General features: G+C 47.3%; 1 protein-coding gene across 4 annotated transcripts in view; it reads right to left on the bottom strand.

Annotated features, from left to right (window-relative positions):
- Positions 1 to 14,500, bottom strand: part of CD226 (CD226 molecule) — a 67,999-nt gene that overhangs the window by 7,860 nt on the left and 45,639 nt on the right. For all 4 annotated transcript variants that reach the window (XM_066353300.1, XM_066353301.1, XM_066353299.1 and 1 more), the window contains exon 5: positions 3,289 to 3,394. In XM_066353300.1, coding sequence (XP_066209397.1) covers positions 3,289 to 3,394 — 106 coding nt within the window. The remainder of the gene's footprint in view (positions 1 to 3,288; positions 3,395 to 14,500) is intronic.

The raw sequence follows: 14,500 nt of genomic DNA, 5'->3' as shown, positions 1-14,500 counted from the left end.
TATTGACGGTAAGAAAAATTTGTATTTTGTTTTATTCCAAAAATGAACAGAACTTTCCGGTAGACCTTATACATTGCTATTTGACCCGCCATTTTGGTTTGTGGATTCTAAAAAGTTTACCGAGGGCAAGGGGATTTTAGTGCTAAATTGGGGGGGGGAATGAGACACCCTGTTTGTTGTGAGCATAGATGTTGACAACAAAGGTAAAAATAAGAGTCTCTCACTTTGCTCACTACTGTCCAGACTGTCACACTGACCAGGGCTCTGCATTCCCCTAGGTTCCAACCGCTAATTGGTGTCCCCACTCTAAGTGGTCACCACACAGACCACGTGCAGAGGGACCCCCCCACACTGCGCCCCCGACCCCCAGGTGTGGGCGTGGGGGAAGAGCTTGGTCCCTTCAGGCACAAGGTGATTATCTTGGCTTCTATTCAACTCAGTGTGTGTCTGAAGCGACAGGAGCATTGTCAACAGTCGCTAGGACAGAGTTCAGAAGGCCATTGCTTAGCCCCAGTGTCATTTTTCCAAACCTGTCCATTCTCCGTAGCGACGCTCACAGATATAGTGACAACGTAGAAAGAACAAGTCATTGTTCCTTTGCGTTTGGCCACAGTTACGCATTCCTGATTAGTCATTCCAGTCCACTAATCTCCTTTTTCTCACATTGAGCCATGTGTGGCAACATACTCTGCAGTTCACTTTATCTGTTTATGCAAAAGCGATGCATTTTCTCGGAACGGAAGCCTTTGTGTTCCGCATCTGTGGCCCTCCAGACCTTCCTGTCACTCCTCTGAGCCATGTCACCGGCTCCTCCTGTGTTCCTGCGGCCACCTCTCCCCTGGGTGCATTTTTTTTTTTTGTGTGTGTATTTTTCTGAAGTTAGAAGCAGAGAGGCAAACAGACTGACTCCCGCATGCGCCCGACTGGGATCCACCTGGCATGCCCACCAGGGGGTGATGCTCTGCCCATCTGGGGCATTGCTCCGCTGCAACTAGAGCCATTCTAACGCCTGAGGCAGAGGCCATGGAGCCATCCTCAGCGCCCGGGCCAACTTCGCTCCAATGGAGCCTTGGCTGCGGGAGGGGAAGAGAGAAACAGAGAGGAAGGAGAGGGGGAAGGGTGGAGAAGCAGATAGGTGCTTCTCCTGTGCGCCCTGGCCGGGAATCGAATCCTCGGTGTCACTACCATACTGGGCCCCTTCCCTCCACTGGCTAATTTCTGACAAGAAAATGACATGAGGGCAGCCAGGTGATGGAGAGGAAGGAAAAACGACAATTTCGTGTTTCCGTTTCATTAAGACAAATGCTTACTGACCATCCATTGTTTGGAAAGATGAGCACTAAATACAATCAGACTAAAAAAATGAGGAAGTCATAACCCCTTCCATTACAAACTGAAGGACAGGCAACCACAAAAGGGGTTAGATTAGAAGGCAGCTGCAAGGTGTAGCAGACGAGGTCTGTGGAGTGCGGGGTGGTGACATCTTGTCTCTTTGCAGGCAAGGGGAGGCAGGACAGACCTCCAACAGGGGCGTGTGTGTCCCATACCCTGAATGATCCACAGGATTAGGGCCCAAGCTGGGGGAAAGAGCATTTCGGCCACGTAACAATGGGAAGTGAATCAAGTGTCAGTTTTAACAAAATGTGTCAAAATCAGGGGGAGTGAGAAAAGGAGAAAATTATGAATGAAAATTCAGCTGGGGTCAGACCGACTGGTGAATGAGTTTGTCCCTTGTTCTGGCATTAGTGGAAAGGTGAGACAAGGTGTCAAACAGGACAATGACATGGCCAGTCTTAGCTTTTAGAAAAGGAACCAAGAAAAGTCAGGTCCATTAGAAAGGGAAGTGACCACTGTGAGCAGGAAAACAGACTGCAGAGTATGACTAAAACCAGTCAGTGGTGACAGAGCCTCCGAAGAGGTAGAGGCTGGGGACACGGAGAAATCACTGGAAATCCCATCAGTAAAGCCATGCCCATGTGTGTGTGTATGGGTCCGTGGTAATATTCCAGGGGAGAAAAGAGTGGGGATGGTGGATTCATCCGCCCACTAAACACACAGAAAGCGTTTGGGATATGCTAGACATGCAGAATGTGGACATCAAATGTTTGGTCTCTTCCTCTCTTCGGAAGATAACACTTTGGTTGCCACACAGTATAAGGAGGAATTCCAACCCCATACGATCACAGCTAAGATCGCAACAAACACTTAGACAAGTGAGTCAATGACCCTGGAGAGCTAGCAAGGAAAGAAAGAGTCCACCGAGACAGCCCTGGACACTCCCAAGTGTGACACAGACTGTAACAGGCAGGAAGCGAAGAGGCCAATAGCCACCTGCTCCAGGAACGCCCCTTCCAGTCCCTTTCTTCCTGGATGGTGCTTAATAAGGGAAGCAGATTGCTTGTTTCAGAGAATACACGGCCATCTAAATTATGTTCCTTTCTTATTAGAACGTGTGCTCCTCACATCTTGTTCTCCAGTCACAATAAGTATCTGATGAATGGACAAATGTAGGTGTCATCACTGCTCAACCCTCTTCTTCCCCTTCTCAGAATCTCTCTCTCTCTCCCTCTCTCTCTTTCTCTCTCTCTCTCTCTCTCACACACACACACACACATGCACATACACCCCACTCCTCACCTAACAGCCTTTTTTCCTAAAGGAGAAAGAAGGTAGATGACGTAGGAGACGGAGCACAGGCATTGTGCAGTTGGCTGCCCAGAATATGAAATCTTTGCTAAAACGGGGCCGCCAGGCAGTGGCTGCTAATAATAAATTGAACTTCTCTGCCTTTCTCCTCCAATACTGCAACTCCTTCCTCTCTTTTGTGTAACAACAGCACACAAAAAGAAAAAAAAGGCATGAGTATAAGATGGCTTGAACAACAACTGGGTTATTAGTGACAGAGACTGTCTAACCTCAGACTCGTCCAGGGTCCACAAGATTCAGAAGGAGCCTGGCCAGGCAGTCGCACAGTGGATAGAACATTGGACTGGGATGCGGAGGACCCAGGTTCGAAAATCTGAGGTCACCAGCTTGAGCAAGGGCTTATCTGGTTTGAGCAAGGCTCACCAGCTTGAGCCCAAGGTTACTGGCTTGAACAAAGGGCCACTGGCTCTGCTGAAGGCCCACGGTCAAGGCACGTATGAGAAAGCAATCAATGAACAACTAAGGTGCTGCAATGAACAACTGATGCTTCTCATCTCTCTCTGTTCCTGTCTGTCTGTCCTTATCTGTCCCTCTCTCTGTCTCTGTCACAGAAAAAGATTCAGAAAGAGGCACAGTGCTCACCTGTTATAAAGAATGATGATGGCAATTAGGATTACAAACAGCAACAATAAAACTGCCCCTCCAGCCACGAAGAAGACATATCGGTTATCGGTTTTATCGGTTTTACCTAGGAGAAAAAAAATTATAATAGAACTTAGGAATTCAATTAAAGCCAGCCAAAAGGAGGGTAGAAAAAGGAGGAAAGGGTACATCAATCATCCTAGAGGAAAACTTTAAAACAAATAACAAACCCAAGAAAAAATAGAAAAGCGATGAGGGAAAAAGATAACTTTTCTTTCAGAGTCTCTTAAATATGTCCAACTCCTCACAGACTTTTTATTAGTTCCTTGATCCTTTGGATTGGGTTTGACACCTTAGAATAAGAATATAAAGAGTGTAACCCAGGACCATAAAAGAAACAGATTTGCTATCCTGAAATGATTTGAATATAATAGATGCCAAGGTTAAATCAAATAGACAATCATAGTGAGAACAATAAATACACTGACAATGTTCCGGGAAAACTGTCTAACTACTTTCTTAAAAATATTATTTAGACCTTTATTATAGTTTAAAAAAATTAGAGTGAACTAGAGATCTAATACTTTCTGTAAGTATTAGAGGAAAATATAAATACATTTCTGGGATGAGAAATGACTTTTCAATTTATAAGGATAAATAAATATACAGGATAGATCCAGTCAAAATAAAAAATAACTGTAGATCAAATTACTATAAACGAGATGAAATGACAAACCAAAAATTGGTTGGTAGCTTTAACAGATCCTCGCTAGTGAGAGAAAGGGACATAAGACAATAGGAGAGAGTCAACTTTTTAGCAAAAAGTTCTTCAAGGATAATATTGTCTAAAAGGAAGTCTGTAGTGAGACAGCCCTTCTCAAGCTCTATTTGGGGAGCCAAAAGTGCTACAACCTGTGTGGTGCCGGTGCCGAGGCCAGGCAGGTCCACACTGGATTCAGGCAGAGGGTAGAGGAACTGCGGAGCAGAAAGCCTGGAGCCATTCCCGTTTATGGGAGGCTCGCAGAGATGGGCCAGCGAATACACAAAGGAAAACCACTTTTCGGGGTGGACAGCAAGGGATCAGGAACCCCGCTGTCCTGATCCCTTGCAGTTCCCACGGTGACAGCTGAGGGAATCGGGGAACTGCATCTCACAGCGGCAGCAGGAGAGCGATCTGGGAGCATCACCTCCAAGGGAAAACACCCGTAGCTTCTCATAGACACACTTGTGGCTTTCTGCCACGTGCTCACGCACTAATCGTGCAAAGTGCTTGCAGCCGGATATCAGTGTGCAAGCCTCACACAGCTGTTTTCCCCACAATCTGCAACAAAAAAAGAAATGAGTCCCTATGTCACACTCTTTCACGAGGTGCTTGCATATTTGATGAATTACTTGATGCTAATGAAATACTTTAGCGAACTGTAGAACTGTACAACATGTATAACAGCAAAAAGGAAATCCTTATGTCCCCCACAGGAGACTAACAGGCGAGACTATGCAGTTGGGTTCTCACACTTCATTTGCACCAAATCACCGGGGGCTTGTTTAACCACAGATGGCCGACCCCACCCTCGGTTTCAGACCCAGTGGGCGGAGTGGGTCCCAGAATTTGCAGCACTCACTGGATGCCCATGATCCTGGGGGCAGGCCCACGCTTTGAAAAGAACGTCCACAGACGTGAGAAGGATGCGTGTAAAGCATTCCAACGGAATGAAAAACCGCTGACTATAGAGAGCAAGTCAAGTGAAATTGCAAAACCAGAGTTCACATGACAGAATTTTAAAGTGATGATCTTCAGGGCATAGAATTAAAAAGGCTATTTGAGTGTTTTCCGAATGATGTATTGCTTTTATTGATCAGAAAAAAAAAATAGCACAAAAATGTAAAGGTCCACATGCTTAAAACAGAATGATCTGCTAAAATTTCATGGTTGTATTTAAAGTGCAGGATGGAGAGAGAGTCTTTGTAGAAGTGTCACAGAACTCTTAAGAATGAAAATGGCTTTTGTTCTTTCCCTGTTAAGCTCTAAATTAAACATATTAAGAAGCAGAAACCACTAAAAAGCATGGCCTCGTGCTCCACACTGAGGAGTCATATCGATTCTGAGTCTGGGTTTTCAGTGCATTCTGCGACCTGAGCCTTTGTTCGCCGCTCTCGGCATGTCTGACCTATTGCGGTCAGATCTGCTTCCTCATGAATCTCTGAACACAGAGCATTTCCAGGCACACCACTGTGTATCGGTTACACGTGACATCGAGTCCGCGTGATCATGACTTGAGTGAAGTTTTCTGTTATTGTTATTAGGGCTGAGATGTAACTTTTTTTCCTATTTATTCATGTATTTATATACTTACTTTATTTCAGTTATATTGTGTATTGGTTTGAGGTGTACAGTATACTCGTTAGATCAGTGGTCCCCAACCTTTTTTGGACCATGGACCAGTTTAATGTCAGAAAATATTTTCACGGACCGACCTTTAGGGTGGGATGAATAAATGTATCACGTGACCGAGACAAGCATCAAGAGTGAGTCTTAGATGGATGTAACAGAGGGAATCTGGTCATTTTTTAAAAATAAAACATCGTTCAGACTTAAATATAAAAAAAAGGACATAATGTAGTTATTTATTCTTTCTCTGTGAACCGGTACCAAATGGCTCACGGACCGGTACTGGCCAGCGGCCCGGGGGTTGGGGACCACTGGGTTAGACGATTGTACACTTGACAAAGTGTTCCCCGGATGTTTCGAGCGCCCACCTGGCTGCATACAGAGTTACCGCGATAGGGTGGGCTCTATTCCCTGTGCTGTGCCGACATCCCCTCGCGGTGTTTCAGCTGCTGGTCTGGCTTCCCAGTCCCTTCACTCTGCACCCAGCCCCCGACGCTGCTCCCTCTGGCCGCCACCGGTCTGCTCTCTGTGCCTATGAGTCCATTTCTGTTCATTTCGTTCTTCTGCTGGCTTGTGACAAAAACCAAAACTGAAGTTGTTTTTAAAAGTAGAGCGGTTTTGTTGTAAGAATTAAATCAGTCGTGTCCGGGTGTCATCATCTCATCTGTCGTTGACAAGCACCCAGCAACTCAGTTGCTGAAGGGGCCCTGCTGGGTACTTATCAATAACTATAGGGATTAATAGCAATAACAGTTACGGAAAGGGGACATTTAGACTCCAGATACTCAGAGTCTGTGAGGATGAGTCAACAGTTTAGGTCTGAGCAAGGTGACACTTTGTTGACCTAACGGCTCTCTGACAATCTTGAGACCCCTTTTCCTTCTGCATCTAGTGGCCAAGGTGACTCTAGTCAGCATTGGTGCTAAACAGTACAGAGGTCCCTGGCATCACAACCCTGGAGCAGCCTAGCCTGCTGGCCAACCACTGTCTCGGTTCCCTAGCAACATGCTCTAGCAACAAGGGACTTTCGTTTTGTGCTGGCTTCTGGATATCAGCCCCAGAGTGGTTAAATCTCTCCCAAGAAACCAAATACACATAAAAAGTAAACTTCTAAACTTAGACTATATTCCTTTCACTTCCCCTTGCTGGGAACAATAGTGTAATGAACCTGTCATTACAGACCCCACAGGTTCAGGGCTTCGTTCCCCAGACTGCTGCCTCATTCAGACTTCAATCACAAGTCCAGTCCCCCCTTCCCAACCTCTGACCAGCTTTATATGAATGAGAGGTCCCCGTGACACCGTCCTCAGGCTTTGCAATTTGCTACAGCAGCTCACAGAGCTCTAGGAAACACTTGACTTACTGTTACAGGTTTATTGTAAAAGGTACTGTGCACTCAGGAACAGCCAAACAGAAAAGACGCATAAAAAGGCAAGTTAACATGGGGGGTACACAAAGCTCCCATGCCCTCTGTGTATGCGCCACCCCCGAGTACCTGCTGTGACCCCCATAATTGAGGGGGTTTATGCAAGTTCCGTGACATCAGCACAACTGACTGACTCCTGTGCCACTGGTGACTGGTTCAGTCCCTGCCCATCTCCCCTCAGGGGCTGGGCAGGAAGTCCCAGACCTCTCGCCAGAGGGTTGCTCCTCCCACAGACAACCAGCCCTGTAACACACTAAAAGCCACCGCAGTCCGAAGACCAAGAGTCCTAGAAGCTCCTGTGTCGGGAACTGGGGACTAAGACCAAATATCATAGCAAAAGAGGCTCCTACCACCTGCACCCCTCAGGAAATGGCACAACTTTGGGCACTACCTGAAAGGAACAAGGGGCCCAGACCAAAAAGATATTTCCTTATTCTATCCTAGGACTTGATACAAGAAGCTTCTCTTGTTTTTTGGAAAGTCCTGGGTGGTTAAAAAGTACGCACGGGCCAAGCACGTTCCCATAAGACATAAGGGTGACAGCGTGGGGGTCAGGCAGGAGTGACCGCACCGCGGAGACTCGAGCATCCGTCCCAGCCTCTAGCCTGCCCTGCCCTGCTCCCCTCTCTGGGCCCCTGCTCTGCGTTCACTTGAGCACCAGACTCAGAATCTCACGGCGCCACCACTCACCTCGTGGGGTGCCTGTGGCTAAAAACACAAAAGTAAAACAGCAAAACCAACAGGATTGGATGATTTCGGGAGAGGATTGACAGCCCTAGAATTCAGTTTTTCCTCAGGTCGCTGAGAGCGTTGGCTGAGTAATACAGCCCCCAGCCCCTCTCTTAAAGACAGAAGAATTACTGTCTATTTGCAGGGGCCACTAGTTTGCCCCCCCCTCCACTCTCATCCCAACGCTGTGCTGATTCATAGGAGGACAAAAGTGTCCTGAACCATAAAGCCACTGTTCTCCAGTCCATCAGAGGATAAATAGTTAAAACAGATTGGCAGCGAGATGCACGGTGGAATAATTTACTCCAGGCCCACAGTCCTCCAGGCTACGTGTCTGCCAATGACAAGTATTTACGGCTGAGTGGCAAACCCTTAGGGAGGCTCGTGATGGAAACACTGCCAGCTCCTTCCCTGAGAGCCGGACGGGCAGCAGTGGGCACTACTGTCATTGTTTGCCCTGTGCCAGAGTGTGGGGCGGGGCAGGTCAGGGAGGGGTCTCACAGAGCTGAAAAACCTGCTAGAAAAAACTCACTCACTGAGCCGCGGCCCCTAGCCAGCCCTGCGTGGGTCACGCTAGGGATCCATTCGTTAGTCTCACTTCCTTACCCCATTAAAAAAAAGAAGAAGCAGGAAGGCTAGGTGTCATTCTATGTGCAGATGGAATAGGTAGCTGGTGACTTCCCACAAGGTCGGGATGTGTGAGCCGACAGCCGCGCTTGCGATTTTTGACTTACTAAACATAGAGTGCAAACAGCCCGCCTCTGTGCCACATTAGACACTGGCTGGATGGAACGGAGATTGAGGACAGGCGTCCTGGGGCCCAGTGCTGGCTTCTAACTTTTTTTCTCCTGGAGATCTCAGCATAGGGGAGGTGGAGGGGAGTTGTTAATGGCCACGGACAAGGGAGGGATAGAGCAAAAAAGACAGAAGAAAAAACAAAGAAAAACTCATGGACACAGACAACAGTGTGGTGATTGCTGGGCGGGGGTGGGAGGTGGGGGGTATGAGTGGCAATGGACAAGGAGTTGACTTGGGGGGGTGAACACACAATACCATGTACAGAGATGGGTTGCAGAATTGGGCACCTGAAACCTGTATGATTATGGTAACTAGTTTCACCCGAATAAATTCAATTTAAAAAAATATCCTTCATCTCCCAAACCATTCTCTTTTTTTGGCAACTGCAAAACAGTGATTAAACCAACCCAAGGGCAGCAATGCGGCTTCGGGAAAACAGAGGTGCTTTATACATTTACACACCACCTGATATATATAAATTATTAAGAGTCTACATATATTTTGTATCTATGCATTCAAAATGAGGGGTAAATAAGTAGCTCACTTCTATCCTTTGCATGTCGAAACGTCGTGTGAAACAAGTCACGCGCGACAGAGGATGCTTGCTCCCAAATGCGTGCTCACCTTCCCGGGGAGAAGCAGAGGTCGTGTGGGTCAACACGTATGAAGTCAGTGTCACTCCAGGGGACCGCCGGAGAGCCGGGAGCTGCGGAGCCTGTCTGCCTGACCGCTGCGGCAAGTGGGTCCTGGGATGGTAACATCGTCCCAAAGGTCAGCTCTCTTTGTGCAAACCAACTGTATCCTCTTTCACACTCTTTGTATTTCAGAAACCTTTCCTTGTTTTATTGCGAGGAAAGTCTTAGGAAATAAATTATTTTCAGAAAATTAAAGGACCGTGACATCACAACCTCTCATCTTTCTTCTGAGTGAACAGCCACCACTTGTCCGGAAAATAAAAGTCTTATCAGATTTTAACTGAGATACAGATGACACAAGAGAATCTAAATAATTTTTCTGTAGAAAGCCAGTTAAAGGAAGCGAGTTTCCAACCCAGTGTATGCATTTTTTGCTACAGTGTGCTTGCCTGTCTTGATGGTAAATGACTTCAGCACTTTAAAATTTTTCATCAGTTGGGAAACATGGTCTTAAACTGGCTGGAAGGTTTATCTCCTCAGTACAGCTATGTTTTCTGGTATCATTATGTGCATGATGCCCTACTATGGGCCACGGTGCTCCACAGTGACTGGTGAAAGCAAGGGTGCCCACACCAGCATTCGAGGCAGAGGGGCGGTGACATTCTTTGATGTGGTACACTTGCCCAGGAAGTTTTCAAGGCTTGATTCCATCATATCAGATGCTTCACCTTTTTACCTAATTATTTTGGTCTTGTTATATTTCTTGAGCACGTCCCTCAATTTTCATAAACATGTTACTTAAAGGAGACGGTATGTATGCACCAGAGGTCAGCATGTTGGGACTGCACCCGCTCACACCCTGGGGGAATCAGTGTGCAGAAGAGTACGCATGGTGGGCCAGAGACCGCTGGCCTCGGAGAGGTCCTTGTGCAAGGCTGGCCCTTGACCAGTGGGTGAGAACTTGGGTTTTTGGTGCATTCCCACCATTCCCTCACTGTTGAGGTGTTTTATCGGGTCTGAACTGTCCGTATAAACAATGAGGTTGACGGGCAGCCCCAGCCTTCCTCCTGGGATGCTGTCAGTCCTTCGGATTCTGACCCACATACCTTCTCCCTCCCTGCTTTGGCACTGTTTCCTTTTGCTGTAACAAATCAAAGCCGTCCTTTGGGGGTGTGGGGATGAAGGAAGAGAGCGCCCCGTCGCCCAGTTCCGTGGGAGGACAGGAGCCTAACTACTCCGCCAGGGGCCCTGCTCCGAGGTGCAAGAACTCCTCCCAGAGTCAAGACACGAGACGCTCATTTCAGGGTGAACGCTGTGTGTCCCCCTGAGGACGAGTCACCGTTCACCACAAGCACCGCGCACCGCGCACGTGGGACGCGCTGCACCTGCCAGGCTCAGTCTGTGAAAGGTGAGGCGCTGTCCGTCCCTGCAGCCTCTGAGCAAGATGCCAGCGAGGCGTGTCACAATTCTGGTTTAATGCTTACTCAACAGTAAAATTGTTTTTCTTTCTTTTCTACCTTCGCGGAGCTATTTTCTGGGTAGGGAGGCGGTCTGGTTTCTAATTATAATTCCCCGGCACAGTGTCATCATCACCGTTGTCTGACCAAGTGCGACTCTCCATTACACTGTCTCTGTCCCACTTATCCTCAAGGACAGAACGGGACATTTTCCCAAACGCTCTGCTGAGATCGAGATAAACGTTTTCCCATGCAATCAAACACAGTGGCATACCACACCATTTAAATAGTTTATGTATTTAGCTGTAAAGGTCCATAAATATAAGAGAATATAGCCAGTCTGAATAGTTTAATATAGAAAATAAACTTTTGGGTTTTTCTTTTTCCCTTGGGAGATTTTGGAGGCCAAGTGCTCACTGTCCCGGCAAGAGAGGAGCTGGGGTTTGGACGGGTAATAACTCCAGCCCTGCGCCTGTGGTCAGCGCTCCTCCCTGTGACCTGAAGGGAGTGGACCCTCGTGGAAGGAGACGGATGGGTGGTGAGCTTGGGGTCCTGGAGCAGATTCCTGGGAAGGGGCTCAGGTGGGGGGAGGGCTTCCCTGCAGGCAGAGGGTTTCCCCTTTGGGCGGAGGGCTTCCCCACGAGGGGGCGGGATTCCCCAAGAGGCAGAGGGCTCCCCCTGAGGGGGAGGCCAGTGAGCGGTCTGGTGGGGATCTGGGGAGCGTCAAGGCACTACGAAGCCAAGGAGATGTGTGAGTGCTGAGCGGTGACCCGCACTCTCCAGCAAGAACCTTGATTCCCCCGTGTTCAGGGGCCACTGCGATAGGTCCTCTTGTCCACGCCTGGTATAGATGTCATCAGTGACTGCACTCCCCTCCAGACCCGAACATCTGCTCCCCGACTTTGCTGATTCCTCACACAACTGCGTGGAAGCCCTCCCTGACGTGACCCCAGGACGCCCAGACAGCCCAGAAGAAGGGACGGGTCAGTGGAGAACCCCAAGCAGCACCTGTGGGACCCGTACCGGCTTCAGCACGCAGAGCTGGAGACCGAACCCCCACTCCTTGGCCCACACTTGCTCTCTCTGCGGGTCCCCATTTGGAGTCTGTTGAACCGATAAACCGCCCAGAAGGAAGGGCCCCAGCTACAGCCGCTGCAGGAGCTGGCTTCTCCTGGAGGCAGCTGTGGTCAGCGTCAGGGCGCATCCCTTCTCCCGGGGCAGCAGAACAGGGTCCTGACTGAGAGCGAGGGCCCTCTGCAGCCTCGCTGCCGGCCCCTGGGAGCCAGCCACGCCCCCTGCAGGCTGGGCAGCCAAGCCCCCATTACTGGCACCTCCACGCATCACTTCTCTCCTCTGTACAAGGTAGAGAATAATAATAATAGAGTTGTGCTAAATGAGTAGTTACCAGGAAGTTTCTTAGAGTGAAGGACACACAGAGGATCGTTCCAGGTGAGTTTTTCAGATAGGAGCCAAGATGAGGCCCCGTGACACTTCTGTCTTACAAGTGCTGCTGGTGATTTTCCCTGGGGTTCCTAGAAAACTTTGAGATTCAAACTGTATGCTATGTATAGAGGCCATACATAAACATGTTATAAACGTCATACAGATCTTTTCAGAATGTGAAACAGACAGCAAGCTTTGAGCTGAACGTTTATCTCCCAATGTTCTATCCAATTTTAAATCACTGTACTAAAATAATGTTGACTAAGAAAGTCTCCACAACACTTGTGAAAGCCAGTGCCTGACTCTAAGAAACAAGGCTCTTCCAACATTTCAAAATCTGCAGGTTTGGCCTTGGCTGGGTAGCTCAGTTGGTTAAAGTGTTGTCCCAACACTGAGAAGTTGTGGGTTTGATCCCGGGTCAGAACACCCACAAGAATCAACCAATGAGTGCATGAATAAGCAGAACAAATTGGTCTCTCTCTCTCTCTCTCTCTCTCTCTCAGAATCAATACATAAAAAATGTTTTTAAAAATAAAAAGTGTAAAAATCTGCAGCTTTATGCTCTAGAGTTTAATTACTCATTTGGCCTCTCCTTTTTAAAAACAGCCTGTAATTAAAAAATGGAATTGCATGACTAGCTTCCAGTGCTCACTGGATCAGGGAGAGGAGACAGTAGGCAACATGAAAGCCCAACAACCTGTTTTGATTCAACTCTTTGGGGTTTGGCACATAGACGCATTTGCTGTGATTGTAAAATTGCCCACACAATCACATGTATTTTATCCAGTGTTTACCATATGGCAGATGGAATACATTGCTCCCTGCTCTTCCCAGCAAATGCAACAGCTATGTGAATTCACACAGGCACGTGCACACAACTGAAAAGAGTGAAGAATTCATCCTAGTGCTCTAGGGAAGCCAAAAGACCCAGGGTACACGAACTTCAGGACAGTCATCACACCTTGGAGGTCTGTCTCCCTTTGCAAGTCTGTCTCCTTGTGGCCCTGACTGCGGGGTTCCTTGCACATCCGTCGTGTCCTTGAGCTTTGATTTGAGGGCTGACAATACCCCACCATTTGTGCGACCTTCTTATCTCAGCATCTGTTCTGTATTTACCCAGCCAACACCGCAAGGATAAGGATTCTCATTCCACTCACTGGTCACCTTCCCCTTCGCTCGAGCCATTTCTCAGTCCCTAACCCCAATCCACCACCGGAGAGCGTCAACCTCGTAGCCGGGCAAGGAAGTTTCCTCCCGGGGTCCATCAAACAAAATGCCCCTCTTCCATTCAAAAAGTTATAGACATCACAGTGAGTCTGAGTTCTAGCAAAAGTGAAATACGTTAGATTAATTCTGGAAATAAAATTTTGGAGTGGCCAAGGAGTACTGCAAAACATTTATTTTAGAAAAGCTATCCAAAAATATTTCTCAGTTAAATAAATGCCTTTTAAGAGTCCCTGAATCATTTCCATATAAATTACTTTTAGATACAAATGAGGGCCCAGACATATATCTGTAAAAATGATGGGACTATTTTTACTATTTGTTTCTTGTCCTTTGAAAAACACAGCCCTCTGCAAACCGAGTTGGTTTACTGTTGAGTATTTGGCAAGAGTTTGGTCAGCACTGGGCTGAAATGCTTCGGTTGAAGCTGGAAGTAGTCGACTAATTGAACTGTAACACTTAAAATTAGAATCGCCATTGAGTATAAAATGCCATTAATCTTGTGTGAAGAAGTAATTTGTTAAAATTGTAAGTTAGTTCCCAGTTGCCTTTGGGGAGAAATTTCACACAGTCATCTATGTTCAGTTCCTAATAAGGTTCTCCAAGACAACCACCAGGCATGAACGGCCTCAAGACACTTTAAAATGAAAATTCCCACCCACGACCAGGAGTATAAATGGCTATTTTGCAGTTGGGTCATTAGGCAGGTCTCTCCAATAAGCGTGGCTGTGGGTTTTCAGTGGAGAGAAAGTCAGCACATTTTTTCTGAATCAGAATGTCGACCTGCACTGTGAGTTCCTAGGGAGAGAAACCTCATGAAAACTGCTTGACATTCACATTGAGGAATAAGAGCCACTTAAAAGAAAAAAAGAAACATTTCCTAGGATTAGCTGCTTTCTAAGACCAACAATTTCCAATGTTTATCATGATGGTCAATTAGAATTTGCTTTGTGTAGCTGAGATACCAACAGACACCCAGCAATGTTGTTAGGCAGTAGCATCATCCAATCAATGTAATGTGGCCTCTTTTCAACCTTTCCTTCTCTTTGATCATAACTTCTTAATATTCAATTCAATATAAAAAAATGACTGCAGATTTGGCGTCTTGGGA

This window comes from Saccopteryx leptura, chromosome 11 (genome assembly GCF_036850995.1).
Source record: "Saccopteryx leptura isolate mSacLep1 chromosome 11, mSacLep1_pri_phased_curated, whole genome shotgun sequence".
Classification (NCBI taxonomy): domain Eukaryota; kingdom Metazoa; phylum Chordata; class Mammalia; order Chiroptera; family Emballonuridae; genus Saccopteryx; species Saccopteryx leptura.
Note: the sequence above shows the minus strand (reverse complement) of the source record. Positions and strands in the feature narration are given on the sequence as shown.